The sequence below is a fragment of the Gadus macrocephalus genome, chromosome 15 (genome assembly GCF_031168955.1).
Source record: "Gadus macrocephalus chromosome 15, ASM3116895v1".
Classification (NCBI taxonomy): Eukaryota; Metazoa; Chordata; class Actinopteri; order Gadiformes; family Gadidae; genus Gadus; species Gadus macrocephalus.
Genome location: NC_082396.1, coordinates 17,025,032 through 17,039,933, shown reverse-complemented (window position 1 = coordinate 17,039,933; position 14,902 = coordinate 17,025,032). Strand labels below are relative to the sequence as shown.

The window sequence follows — 14,902 nt, the reverse complement described above, 5'->3', positions numbered from 1 at the left end:
ACAGACAAACACGAATACATTAACTGTGATACTGTTCATAATAAATATTTTATTAATATATATATTCTATCCCGTTTGTTAACACTATGAAACCCTTACAACTTGCCTTTGTTTTTGTCTTATCTTTGGCCCTAATAAGGTTACCTAATTGACAAGCTAGCCAAGGCGTGTATCAGCCGGTGTATTGTGTTGGCTTATCTTCTTACGGTGGTTGCGCCGTAGACTTTGGTGCTCATTTAAGAAGATTTCTTTGTGACCCAGCAGCCTTATCCTACTTAATACCACAGCTTCAATAATCCGCTAACCAAGAATAGCGAGCGGGTCATGAAACCCCTAAGAGCTGATCAAGCACAGGCTCTGCTGATTACCAACTCTGAAGTATGAAAGCTTTGGGTTTTGTCCTTTGGATATTTGCATAAATGTGTCAATGACAGAAAATGGAAATGTTTTACATGTCACCTCTCTATCATATGGTTTAAAACTATATTTTATTTTAGCTGATTACTGGTTTGGGATTAAAAAAACATTTATTTCAGAAACAGTTGAAAAATGATTAGTTGTTACGAAACATCCATCATACATTTCCACAATAGAACAAATATAGCATTGCAATGATCCATTTAACAAACCATAAAGGATATCTAGACTTGCGTTAATGCTAGTGTCATCATTAAGCATTACATAAATATATCTCATATTTCCTTTGTTATAGCAGCTTTATTTGTTTTTGCTTTAACTAACAGTTCAAACCGATATTCAGTGTCGCTTTCAGGATTAGAAAACAAATTTAATACAAACAACGATTGGAAATGATCACGATTGGCAACTGTGCTGAGGTTGAATGTGTTGAAGCTGTGCTGGCCCAGGCAGCCCCCCGTCAGCCCTCTGAAGCGGCCCAGCGTCGCTGTAAGGTGTCTGGCTCCACTTCAGTCCGGGGGAGTTTGGCTGGGTCCTGCCTGACAGACGACACGCTGGCTGGGGGCCCGAGGAGCCGCGGACACCGGAGCCTGCTGAGTGGACGAACAGCAGTTCTCGTCGACCTTGTTACTGTATAGGGGACTGTCGGGGTGGGGCGGGGTCAGGGTGCGCGTTCCAGGCCGACCTGAGCGAAGCAGTACAGGAAAGCCAACATGGGTGGAGCGATGGTTGACCAGCCTGAAATAAAATGGAAAATAAAGGCACAGAAGTTGAATAAACAAAGATATCTCAAACAGTATATCCTGGAGGACGTCTTTGTGAAAATAACATACAATCTTCCCTGGTTGAGAAGTTGGTGAGTGCAGCGTGATTGACTGTAACCTTTCTGTATTCCCCCCTGTCTGCAGCTGTCTGCAGCGGGCTCCCCACACCGCCTGCCCCTCTCTGACATGCACCTGCCACCACAATGCATCTCAATCACCCATTCTTCCCATGTGCTTCACAATCCCGTTTTTACATGCGCCCTCGCGGCGTTCTGCATACACGCAGGAGGACGCTGGGAGGCTTTTGTCCAGTTCATCCTCAGTACAACCGACAGGTATTCATTGTGTCCATCATCGTTCCAAAAACGTAAAAAGAGAAAAACACAAAACCATGATGTTCCCACATAAAATCCAAAGAGTGAAAAAAACCTTTCCGTTTTATGAAAATGGCACACGTTTTTTCTTGACTACCTTGACATTTCAAAGAGGCACCGGAACAAACTACTGTAAGCTTCAAGGTTGTAAGAAACTTTTACAAAATGTATGTGTCAAAATATTGCCTACAATACCTGTAAGACAGGGACTGTACTAAACCAGCCCCTTCGCTTAAAACTGTTATTATTCATGTTTCACGACAAAAAACCTTTGTCTAATGTAATGTTACAGTAAGGAGACACTGGATCTATTGGACTCTTGCCTGATTGTCCAAATTTAACTGAGAACAGCATATGCTTTTCAAGTGGATAAGAATGAGTACAATGTTCCTTAACATATTCAGTCGGCCATTAATCAGCATATCCCAGATGCTGCAATCAGTCCCCTCTGTGATAACTCATCACAGTCGTATAGTGTCGCCAGTCAGAGGGACATCTTCTGCACATTTTAACAAAATAAATCATCTTAACTTCATTCCAACCGTGCAGTTGTTCATTGTAGCCTGAGAGGAAGGCCCAGTGAAACACAAATGCTGTAAAAGCACGCACACACACACACACACACACACACACACACACACACACACACACACACACACACACACACACACACACACACACACACACACACACACACACCTATTCCCTATATAGTGTTCATGACATAGTGCAATATATAGGGAAGGAACAAACGAGAATTTGGACGTTACGCTAAAAATTTCTGAACGTCATTTGCGTCGGTAAATGCGCCGGGTATTTGTGTGACGCAGACAGATGCGCCCACATCATGTAAACAAACCGGGCACTCACGAGGAAAGCTGGAGGTTGTATTGATGTTGAATGTTACATTATTCAGCTTCTTCTTCTCCTCCAGAAAAAACACGACTGCAGTGCATTGTGGTATACGGGAGCAACATGTAGGGAACATCGTATGTACACTCAAATTTTGGGTATTTTAAGTGCACTATATAGTGCATGAAATTAATCACTGAGAATTCGAACACCACTACAAAATGGCGAGCACCCTATATAGTGCACTATATCCGTGATAGCGAAAAGAAGCACAGCAGAAGTCACCTAGGCGGAGTGTGGCAGCCACCTAGGTGGCATGTAGCACGGACCTCGCTACACTAACTTAAACCACATCCCCCCATACGTCCTCTCCTTTACACCTCATTAAACAATTCGACATGTCTAATTTTTTTATATTTGTATGCACACCTGGCCGATGATTGACGTGTTTCTCTTGGATGACTCTTTTGAAACAGTCGATTCTGAGATTCATAGCATGGATCTGCGACATCGCTATCTGCATCCCTGGAGCGCTAGTCAACAGGATACTGGTGCAGATTTTAAATCCCGAAGACTCAGAGAAGCCTGAATAAAATCGTCCCTTTTCCACATAAATTCTGCGCTGACTTAATGGCGTTTCAATGCAGCGTAGAAGAGAGATGGGTCACATGTTTTTTTGTTAGGGTGTTTGATAACATATGGGTAATTATGCATGGATGACAATGTTTGGAATATTTGGCATATGCATCACCTTCAACATTGGATAATGTGGGAATTGTGACTCCCAGATGGCCTGCTGCTGAAGGTACAAGATCAGCCAAAAAAGGGAGGCATGAAGCAAGACATGCACTGGCATAGCCAGACTCCAAATACACAAATATTGCATATTTCCTCCAGCCTGTGCACTACCCTGTGAGAGGTTCTATGTTAACACCTCAGCCATACAATTTCCTCCCTCTCAAAACAATAAAGCATTGATTGTAGGTGGGGACCGAATAGTTGACTGGTTAGGTTGTTTTCTTCCCAGTCGAAGGCTTTGGAATCAAAACCAGGATGCCTACAGGGTCTTCCTGTAGGCATCCTGATGTGAGATAAAGCCAAGCTGAGAGAAAAGGGGACAGTTGGATTTCCATATCAACGTAATTGTGATTCTTTCTATAATATAGTTCCTGTCTGTCCACATCCATTCTACAGAGGACTATCTACCTGCCCACATACATGTACATTTAAACACTAAACCCTCCACATTTGTATTGCATGCACACACACACACGCAAACACACACGGTTTGGAAAAAGTGTCAGGGCCATATACAATCTTATGCTCCGCCTGTAGACACTCCTCCACTGGGCCGAGGCCGGCCGTAGCAACCCTGCATGGGCGCGCCAGGGAAGGGGCGGCTCACCTTGGACGAAGACACGCTTCCAGAAGAGGCGTCCGACGTGCGTCCCCCCGAGGAAGAGCAGGTTAGAGAGGATGAGCATGGCGGTGGAGCCGCCCGACAGGAGGGCCACCCCGCGCCGCTTCATGGCCGCCGAGAGGGTCCGCTCCTGGGAACGGCACCAGACCCATTATTATTATTCAAGCCACACTCTCCGCTGCGCTCAAGTCCTAGCATGCCCTGCCCCACAGCCTCCTCCAGTGGCCTGTTCTTCTAACCAGCATAAAGCAGAAGATGGCCTTGGCCGAGGTCAAAGCCCCGTTTGAATAAACACAGATGTTCACGTTATACTGAATGCTCTCTGCACACGCATGCTTCCGTATGAAAGAGGACGAGTACACAGAACATCATCTCCAAACGTTACATTGGGATTTATTTACACACTCCGGCATCGTTGTGCATTCTCAAACCACCCCAAACACTGAGTATTTACTGGTGACTTACAATAAAGGATTCCACGACGGAGGTTGCAAAGAGGGCCTTGAGTGCCGTCTCCACCAGCACCCCGGCCCAGTTCATTAAGGCCCAGTACTGCAGGTAGTCGTGGCCGCCGTGCCAGAGGCACACAAAGCCAAAGGCCAGGCCGGTGGCCAGGGCTTTGTAGGCAGGGCCGTAGCGGGAGCCTCCCAGAGGAACGTAGATGTACCTGGGAGCAGGTGGGGGACAGCAGCATAATGGGGAACCATCATGAGTGTGGCGGGATTGACCTCGATTGATAATGTAGTGGACAGAAAAAGCCTGATGTAGAGCTGAGGTTTGGTTGAGTCACTCTCTGAGCTACCATCCAACATTACTGGGCAGAAAGGACCGTGTCCTATCACCCTTTTCCTTTATCTGTGCGGGACACCTGGTTTGTACGTATATTTGTATGCAACCAATACCAATGTACCTATGTTACCAATCTATACTGTATTTCAGTGAGGGTCTGGCGCCACCATGGAAGATCAATGAAACCTAAAGAGGACCTGTCAATGGAATAGTGGCGTCAATTCAACCGCTTTTTCCGTTTATTTTTCATTCAGGTTGGGATACTGTTGTGTAAATGTGGACCGTGGACGAGCCAAACGGCTCCATGCTGCATAATGAGCGTTGATGCGCTGCGATTTTCCTGGTATTCAGTGCTCCTCTGTGACAGCTCATCCCACTAGCAAAGCAGCAGATGGTGGAATCACTCCTTTAAACTGTTCATTGTATATAGGATAACCAATTGGGCCTGTTTGTGCTGGATGGCGTATTAGCGGTGGTAAAGACTGCCAAAACAAAGGAAACGGTAATTTAATAAATACACAAACGGAATTGACAATAATGTGTACACAACCATTTAAATTATATGAAAACCTGAATTCTTTGAGCATCAAGAAAGGGGTTCAAAAACGATGAAACATTCTATTCGATTTGTACCGCATTGATCACAAACAATGACCTGTTGTTCGTTTGTCAAAAACAAGATTAATTTCCCACAAAAGCTCACCACAGAGCACAGCCCGGACCCAGAGGGAATATCTCGTCCTATTGAAAGGTGAACGCAAGGACCTCTCACTGGGTCCCCCGGGGCCCGCGGCCTCCTGATCGCCCTGGATCCCTCTGTCATACTTACAAGCCAACATCTCTTTCAGCCCAGCGTCGCCCAGCTGGGAACTAATTATCTCGGACAGCCTGTGGCTAATCAATGTTCCTGAAAGATGAGCCAGCATTTCCTGCAGCCCTGGACGGCAGGGAGCAGCCCGCCCTGCCCTGCTGAGGCAGACAGACACTCAGCCGAACAACAAATCCATTCAGAGCCCTGGAAACTAAGCTGGTTAACCAGGTTAGCAAACCACACGTTCAATTTAATGCCTTGGAAACTACGCTGGTAAACGGGCTCAGCTCACAGGATATGAGGGTCGGATATCTATTCCCATGCCCTGGCTACTAGGCTGGTCAACCAGGTAAACTCAACCAATATCTTCACATGCCCTGGATACTAGGCTGGTCAGCCAGGTAAACTCAACCAATACTAAACGGCCATGAAAACTAAGCTGGGGCAGCAGATAATGCAAGCAAGGATTAAAAAGCACCCTCACATCTAACGGGCTGCGGTCTGGTGAGCAGTGTTGGCCGATGGGCCGGGCAATGCTCAGATGAGTGAACTCTGATGAATAAACCCATAAATCTGTCTTTATTTATGCCAAACTATTCCCAGCCTCAAAGACTCTGAACTTATCAGACCCTTCTCACATGGAGGACACGGCCACTCGACAAAAAAAAACCTGTTCTTGGAAGCCTGCTAAGTCGGGAGACAGAGCAGGTGAGAGGGTCTATTGAAACGACCGAGGAATGAGCCACTCTGATGGGGGGGAGGAGGGGACCGGGGCAGGGGCAAATGATTCATGTGGCTGGCCTCGGTCCAACACACCTACGCGCTCATCTAGGGCTCTTCACACATTAAAGCACATTTTCAGAACTGCATTAGGAGCCCTTTATCGGCCATTTCGTGGGAGCCGGAGCGTCACGGCTCGCGCTCTGCATCCAACAAGGGATAATTACCACGGGGGGGGAGAAAAAGAGAGAGAGAGTGAGAGAGAGAGAGAGAATGGACATCGGTTGAAATGGAAACTTGAATTTGCAATGTTAATGTGACCTCCTTGGATGGGTTGATAATGATTCCCACCAATATTTGTGCGGAACAATTTGAAAACATAAAAAAGAAAAGAAAATTGACAAAAGAAAAAAATAAAATTATCTTTATTATATGGTTCCTTCATGAAATGGTAGTAAATAATCAGTTAATGTCAGCTAGATGGAATTACAACCAATTAGGAACCAATAGGTCTAATGAATATAATATTAATAAATAGAGTATGACACCTAATGTTCTTATGAGCTTCCAGCTCCTATGGGGTCTGTTAGCCCAGCGTCTGTCATTAAAAGCTGACAAACGAATTACATGTGTTTCAAACGAAGTAACACACCAAACTTATACATTATGTCCACATTTTTTGTACGCATATTTAACGAGCTGATATTTCACCAGGAGGGGGAAAAATGGGAACTAAATATTTTAACTGTAAAACTAAGTCACCCCCTATCATTATGAATAATGATGAACTTTAAAATGCACTATTTTGCAGGAAGTTGGAGATTGACACCTTTTAAAAGGTGAGTGTATTCTTTTTTTTATTTTCTACATCGCTGGAAATGAGCTGCTTGGCAACAACAATGAACTGCCTGGAAATTAAATTTGTCTCACATTAACAAACAAAGGAAGCCCCCCATTTATTTATTTTTTTGCCATTTGAAAAGATTTAAATCAATGTGAAAAACAATGGATTAACATTTGAATGTGAGCATGCAGAAGTCCCCGAACAAGGAAGTGTCTCTCACCTGATGAGCCAGCGGTACAGACCCTCATCAAAGTGCCTACAATGAGAAGAGGAAGGGAAAACATTGCTATTGAATCAGACATTTACATACTGATATAGACCAGGCTCAGAAACACCTGAACACCCTCAGCAGTGATAGAAATAGACCTGTGTGTGTGTGTGTGTGTGTGTGTGTGTGTGTGTGTGTGTGTGTGTGTGTGTGTGTGTGTGTGTGTGTGTGTGTGTGTGTGTGTGTGTGTGTGCTCAGGGCACATTAGGAATTGAAAGGCCGTCTCGTAACCGTGCTTATAAAGCATCGCTGGTCGTCCATAAAGAGGCTTAGCAGCCTTCCGCTTTACTCTGTGGGGGCAGTTGGCAGTTGGCCAGTCAGCGGGGGGGGGGGGGCTCTGTGTCAGCACATCAGTCTGGGATTAATTTCATCCTTCTACCTTTACGCCTTAAACCCCACCACCCTTAACTGACTGGGGTCTCTCCGGGCTAGGAGGGTTATCCCTGATGCTTACAGCTAGAAACGCAGACTAGTGGTTGGATGGAGCCTGGGAAATACCGAGCTGATGTTAAAAGGGACAACCCCCACTTCAGAACAACATCACGTCAGCTCATAAATTAGTATTATAGCACTTGCTGGATTAATTTTGTATTTTACAGTGGGTGAAATGTAGCAAGATTGCTGGCCACTTGGAAATACAATAAGAACAAGGTGAGACCCAATAGAGCATGTTCATCCGGTCTCATGATTGACTTCTGTTTGGTTACTAAACGTGTCCCTTGGAATATTTTTGGTACTATTCTGAGAGGAGGAATATTGAGCCCTGGATTTATTTTCACATGGCAGTTATTGCTCTGGTAAATGTCAGCTTTGAAGAAAGAATCTGTCGAACAATTCAACATAACCTTACCGACGCTAAATAACAACACAAAAATTCTAACATAGGAACACAAAGAATACAAAAGATACAGAATACAACCCCCTATACAACATTAACAAACACTTTATTGTCCGAAGTGGATTGGGAAAGGGAGGTCCGCTTTTATTTATTTGGTTTGTTTTCTCTAGAAAAAGCTGCAAATGGTTTTGTTGCTACGCCAACCAATTGCTCTGATTGCCACAAATGGCAGGAGATGAGATAAAGCCCTGTGATCGGAGCATCTGATTGTTGCAGTCAGTAGACCACTTGAGGTACTCCACAGGGGTTTTACCTATCCCTCAAGTCCAGGAACACCGACAGCACATCGCAAGATGAAACTAGCAATGTGGAACATTATATATGTGCAGGCCATCATAGGAAAGGAGGAAGACCTTGGTAGCTAGAAAGAACTGTTTATCGGAGAAGGATGAAACAAGTTTGGCCCTATTGGCTAAGTAAATGAGATGAAGCTATGGACTGCATGGGGTGTTTTAAAAAAAGATATTCCAATTTAGAAAGGGACTTTGGACTAATTGTGGTTCACCTGGCTGACGTAGCTCTCTCAAGTCAAGCTCTTATTTCCAACAGCTACAAATGAACACAGAATTGCCTCAATGTCTATTTGTATGCCATCTCATGTAATTGCTCAACTGCTTGTCATTTTAGTTTGTAGTAGTATTCGGGTTTGCCTGAAGAAAAACCAATGACCCAAGTCATCAAATAGGATGATGGATGTCGATAGACACTTCCAAATGCTGCAGAGAAAAGTAAGCCTGTGCAACTTTGTGGAATTTGATTTATATCAAAGTACCATTCAACGGTATAGATTTTAAGACTGCGTAGGAAGGCCTTTTCTCCAGCATAAATGTCTGCAATTTTGTATGTTCCCATAATAATGCAGCTCTGCTTTTCACAATAGAATCATATCATTATCTCTTTTTAAATGTTATTACAACATCATCCCATCGAATTTGTACCCTTGTGTTGCAAAATAGTAATTCTTCTACTCAGCAGATACAACGCTGAAAAATATACAATAATCCCCACACAGGGTTGCCATTGTGTGCGTGTGTGCGTGCGTGCGTGCGTGCGTGTGACCCACCTCCACATGCCTGTGAAGCTGTGCATGGTGCTCACGCAGCGGGGCAGCGCGGGGGGGGACAGCCGGTCCAGCGTGGCCAGCATGGAGGGCAGGCCGAACAGCACCAGGTACTTGACGTAGAAGAACTGGACCAGAGCCAGCGCCAGGCCGCCTGCCGCGTGACACCAAGTGGACGGGGTCACACGGGGAAAAAACCAAACATAGACAAAAGGAGAAACGTTTAGAAGCAGGTTTAGGGAGGTGGGACAAAACGCTTGTCCGGACCATTTTTAGACATAGAAACTCCCCTCGGGATCAGGGGTGGTGAGCCGGTGTGTAAATGCTTGTGTTTCCTTTTCGCTTAAGACAAGAGCTGACGAGAAGTAATTTCAGTCGGGGAACCCGAGTCGATCATGTTCGATAAAAGCTGCAGAAACAATGAAATCCAACTCAGATTGGATTGCAATTGGATATTCCTTGTGCACCTGTACGATTTATTATGTGTATAGTCCACGTTGTTTACCAAACCATTTAGGATAATTGTCAAGAGTGAGGAGACCTTAGAGTTGTTAGCAAAAAAAATTGTTTTGCATTTCTTGCGAGACATTTTCCTCTCACTCGCAGCCTTTGTATCCAGACAAGGGTCTGAAGTGACCCAGCTGACTCCTGTACATTAAACCCTCCTTAATGATGCGGCAGGGGGGGGGGGGGGGGGGGCATACCCAGGGCCCAGGGAGGGAGGCTCTCTAAGTAGGACTCATTAGCCTGGATGGCGTGCATGTACATGGCGTGGATCATGTACTCCGCCGTCAGCCACCACAGGGCGATCCTTCCCGTTCGGAGAACCAGGTAACGGAGGACGCCGTCTACGGAGAAGGTCTCCCCCGCCGAGCGCCTCATCTACAGAGAACAGCCACAGGTCGTTGACAGTGTGTTAGACTTACGGCCCGCTACTAGCTCCGTATATGGGGTGGGTGAATGTGTAACATGGTTTATTTTGTCATTCAAGCAAAACCAAACTATAAATGTTCTGTTTTAGATCAAACGTGATGTTGTGGGTTGCATAGCAATGATACAGACTAATCCTGGTCCAAATTGCGACCTATATGCACAACGTTTTAAAACGTATATATGGAAAATATGTAAAAATCCAGACTCAAATTTCGAGTTTAACACATGCTGCTACGTGCGTGACCAGCCATTATGGGTTCCGGGTAACGTTGATCAAACATTCGGGCTATATGCCCAAAATGAGAGTGCAGCAAGTGGGAGTGGACATAATACTGAGAAGGCCCTGGATTACCTGCTGTGTGTAGTCCTTGAAGGTGATGATCGGCCCATTGTAGAACAAGGGATGGTAGAAGGAGTAGGAGAGCAACCAGAAGAGCTGCACTACCCCGACGGCCTCCAGGGGGCGCCAGCAGTGCTCCAGACTGAAGCTGATGATGCGGAGGCCGCAGACCGCCACGCTAAACAGCAGCAGATAGTATTCCTCTTCTGTGTCATACCATGCTCTCTGTCGGGGGAACATGCATTCATTACTTCTATTATTAGAGTCCTATCCTTCGCCAGAAGGCATGGGAAAATAAAAGCACGCAAAGAGCGGTTTCTTTGGTCTTTTCAGTAGAAAACTGTTGAGTAAGTAGAATACATTTTAAACGTATGCTGTAAAAGGGCCACACCGACCATCGGATACATAAGCCTCTTTCACAACATTTTAGCCAAGATAGATGGATTTTCTTTCTATTTTTCTTCGTTAATTAACCAAGATAATCAACTAAATACATTGAGATGATAAATACTGTACTTGATGCCTGAAGCCTGATGAAATAAGGAAGAATAAATACCCTGAATAGCATACCAGTGAACCAGAGGTAAACTCAGAATGTTCAGTCTGATATCGTGTTAGTATCTTCCACCATCTAGTGCTCACATCTTTATATTACAGACCAACATTCATGCCAACTTACTATGCTCCTGCCCGCTTCTATTTGAAGAGAGGAACACAATATATTCAAATGATCCTAGACTGGCTTCTCTGATTGTATCAAGATATGAAAAATAGGTTGCTGTAGGTGCTGTAGATTAGATTCAAGAGTTGTAAAGAGAGAGACCAGAAATTGGCAGAAAAAAGCAAGATGTCAACTTGAAATACATATTCTCACAGAGCATTTCATTCACTAATAGCTGATAGCTTTGCCATTTCTGACAAATTACACTCAAATAATGACTCTAAAGCACCCTTAAATAGAACGTAATACGAGACTAAACATTAAATTCCAGTACTTAAACAAAAGCTAGCAATATTGGGGCTATATATATATATATATATATATATATATATATATATATATATATATATTTAACAGGGCTGTCCTGTTATTGTAAAAAGTTGACCGACTCTGGTAGTAAATAACCTCGGTCCTCATCCACCAGGGACTGTGGGCATATTGTTTTTTAAGGAAACATCTGGTCAATAGTTGTATTCAACCATTGTTTCTGATGTTGCATTTGCAGCACATTGATTGGGAACTGTTCAATTGACGACGATCCACTATTGAAGAATAATGCACAGCCATGAACTGTATACAACAATCAGGAAGGATTCAAAAAACACTTGGGTATAGTGATAATAATAATGCACACCCGTGGAAGGTTATTGATCCATCAGGATCAAGTATTAAACAGTGCTGTGGTATAATGAAAAATAATGCACCTTCAAGGAAAATGATTGACCAATCAGAATAGAGTATTAAACAAGCCGGTGGTCTAAACCCCAGTAGTTAGTGGCCACGACAGTGCAAATGTTGAACATTGTCTACTTTACTAGAGTACAAAAAAATTAAAATAATAATAATATTAAGATAATATTACTAATTATACAAAAATATATCCTGATTGTTCTATAAAGTTCATGGGTGTGCATTATTTTTCATACATTTCATGTTCTATATGGCCTGCACATTGTAATGAGGACCTGTCTACCTGTATCTTGAGCAGTGAGGGGATGTGGAGGGTGGAGAGTGACAGCAGACTGCAGGCCCAACACAGGGCCGGCCGCCGCAGCTGAGCCACGGTGAAGGACAGGCCAAGGTGGAGCAGCAGCACGCACACACCCTTCAGCCCCAAGACACCGCCGGCCGCCAGCAGGCCGTACACCAGCAGCACCGGCACCCTGAGCTGGAGGGAGACCAGGGGAAGAGAGGTTCTGGAAATGAAGTGAAATCGTCATAGGGATAGCTGCATTATCATCAGATAAATATCATCAGATAAATATACAATTTAAAAAGCAGTTGCCTACAAACCTGTCATATGGAATAATGTGTTCCGTAGGTCTATTCAAGGTCCAAAGTTAACTTTGAGAATTTGCCTTATTTCCCTGCCAAGCAAAGGTTTTAAAATTATATATTTTTTACCTGCCAAATGGTCATGTTGCCATAGGCAGTGGGAGGTTTTCATGTTAGATCCTGGGCCTATGCCTTATATATATTTGCAAAGGTTTGGAATATGAAAGAATACTGATACGCCAATGATAAAACTGATTGGAGGGCTTTGTATGGTTTCTATGTTGCAGAGTACAAAAAAATTTACATCATCACCATCATCATGCCCAACTAAGTAACACAAATTGAGAAGGAAATCTGCAAAGCTAATGTTGAAATTACAGTACAACTTTCAGATGTAGCATTTGCATTATTATAATAATAATAATACATTTAATTTAGAGGCGCCTTTCAAGACACCCAAGGTCACCTTATTATATACCTATTATACACCTTATACTAGCTATGATGCCTTTAGACGGGTGTAGAAAGGCAGTTTCCTCCGCCTACCTTGGGTATGAAGAGGCCTGTGGAGATGGAGAGCAGAGCATGGCCGGTCAGAGACCACAGCAGAGACTTCCTGCTCCACTCAGTCCAGAAACTCCACTCAAAGTCTGCAGGGTCCTGACAGAGACCGCCAACGTCACTGTGCACTCAGATGTGGGCTTCAGGAGTCATGTCTACACTATATCCACGTGAACACTAAATACTATCATTCATAAAAATGCCAAGATATATATATAGATATAACGGCCTACATTTATAGTTAAATTGTTACAGCTTCAGTTATCAGTTACTTGCCCATTACTAATATAGAAACAAAGGCATCCCGTGTACTGAACAGCCTGTACAGTTCACTAAACAGAAAATACTTGGAATTAATTTGGGGTTTGATTGGGGGACATCAATATCCAACAAAATGTTTTCAGTATCAGGCTGTAGGCTTAGGTAAAAAGTAAAAAGTCTCCTCAAGACTGTTATTTTCAAGGAGGAATCGATTAACATTATATTTACAATTCCAAACTAGTTATTCTTTATGCACTAAAGTGTGTACTGTCTGAAACTACTCTTTGTGTACGGCATCATACCCTCCTTAAGCCTGGAAGAAGTCCTGGTTCCAGCTGCAAATCTCTCTCCAATCCTGCTTTGTGTTCTGTGATGAAACATGATGATGTTGTTTGCTATTGGTTAGTGCTGAGCGGGTTCTGATGGACAGGTCTTGGGTGTATTGCAAGGCTTTAAGTGTTAATTTGGGCCTAGGAAGGGGAACTAGAATAGGCAAATTTTAATCAAATGTACTTAGTTTTCTTTACCTTTGGAGAATCTGTGCAGTTGATAGAAAGAGTAGAAATGAGAACCAAAGGAGAGTATCCAGTATATGAGGATCTCTGTCCGTGGCAGAGCTGCCAAACGGCTTACTGATCCAGAAGCCATCAGAGTGTACCTAAAACATACACACACACTCTGCAGGCCTGTCCATGGGGTTCCATGGACCTGTGCGCGCGCACACACACACACACACACACACACACACACACACACACACACACACACACACACACACACACACACACACACACACACACACACACACACACACACACACACACACACACACACACACACACACACACACCATATCAAAGTCATACCCATAGCTACAAAAGCGATAAATTGGCTGGTGTTCCCTGTGGCTGCTTCGAAAGTATGCCAATGTTCAAATGTATATTAAGTTATGAGGTTTTAACCTGAGATTTATGTTGTCTTGAGGATAATGTATTTCCTGAGGAGCAATTATGATTGTGTAAGGACCGGATACAAGTGCCCGGTGAGACAAAGGCCAGGTGACGTTAGTGATGATGTTGGTGGGGCTGTCTCCTCTTCCTAGAACACACACTATAAGTAACCATCTCTGATATCACTGACGGAATGCAACTTGGCTTACCTTCCTAAGTGTACAACTCAACAATAGCCTCGTGCTCTAGACAGTTCTTTGGCTAAATTGACCAAACTGCAGTCAACGTTTTGCACAAAGCATTAACACACCGTAGAGTACAGAACTTGACCGACAAATTCGGCATACGCTTTCTGTTGAATGCTCCTACTGAGGAAGAGCGTCGCGTCGGTAGGAGAGCGGCTCCAGTGGGGTCGAAAAAGAAACACACTTCCGGTGACAGCTTGTCCGCATATTTCAAAATAAAAGCTTGCCAACTTTTTTAAATTGTCGTTGAGATAGTTTTTCTTTTCAGGATGTCCTGCGAAGGCAGGCACATCTTTTTGACAATGTCATGAACGTAATGAGTGGATGTATATAAAAATGACGATACAGCATTTTATTCTGTGGCTCAAACCTAATGCTTACATCTAACCAATGGATGGC

The 14,902-nt window shown here is 43.9% G+C and overlaps 1 protein-coding gene across 4 annotated transcripts; it reads right to left on the bottom strand.

Moving 5' to 3' along the window:
• Nucleotides 1-34: 34 nt before the first annotated feature.
• On the bottom strand, nucleotides 35-14,898 carry hhat (hedgehog acyltransferase). 4 transcript variants are annotated; one of them, XM_060073951.1, is made up of 12 exons: nucleotides 14,468-14,898; nucleotides 13,836-14,016; nucleotides 13,611-13,675; nucleotides 13,033-13,146; nucleotides 12,185-12,379; nucleotides 10,503-10,715; nucleotides 9,922-10,099; nucleotides 9,221-9,371; nucleotides 7,212-7,247; nucleotides 4,293-4,494; nucleotides 3,813-3,957; nucleotides 35-1,155 (listed from the first exon to the last, which is right to left on the bottom strand). In XM_060073951.1, exons 2-12 carry the CDS (start codon nucleotides 13,954-13,956, stop codon nucleotides 1,079-1,081), a joined length of 1,497 nt encoding a protein of 498 aa, XP_059929934.1. In that variant the 5' UTR covers nucleotides 13,957-14,016; nucleotides 14,468-14,898; the 3' UTR covers nucleotides 35-1,078. The 4 variants fall into 4 exon arrangements, with proteins under 4 accessions (XP_059929934.1, XP_059929935.1, XP_059929936.1 ...); XM_060073952.1 differs by having other exon boundaries at nucleotides 14,569-14,898; XM_060073953.1 differs by lacking the exons at nucleotides 13,836-14,016; nucleotides 14,468-14,898 and having other exon boundaries at nucleotides 12,185-12,407.
• Between the last annotated feature and the right edge of the window lie 4 nt (nucleotides 14,899-14,902).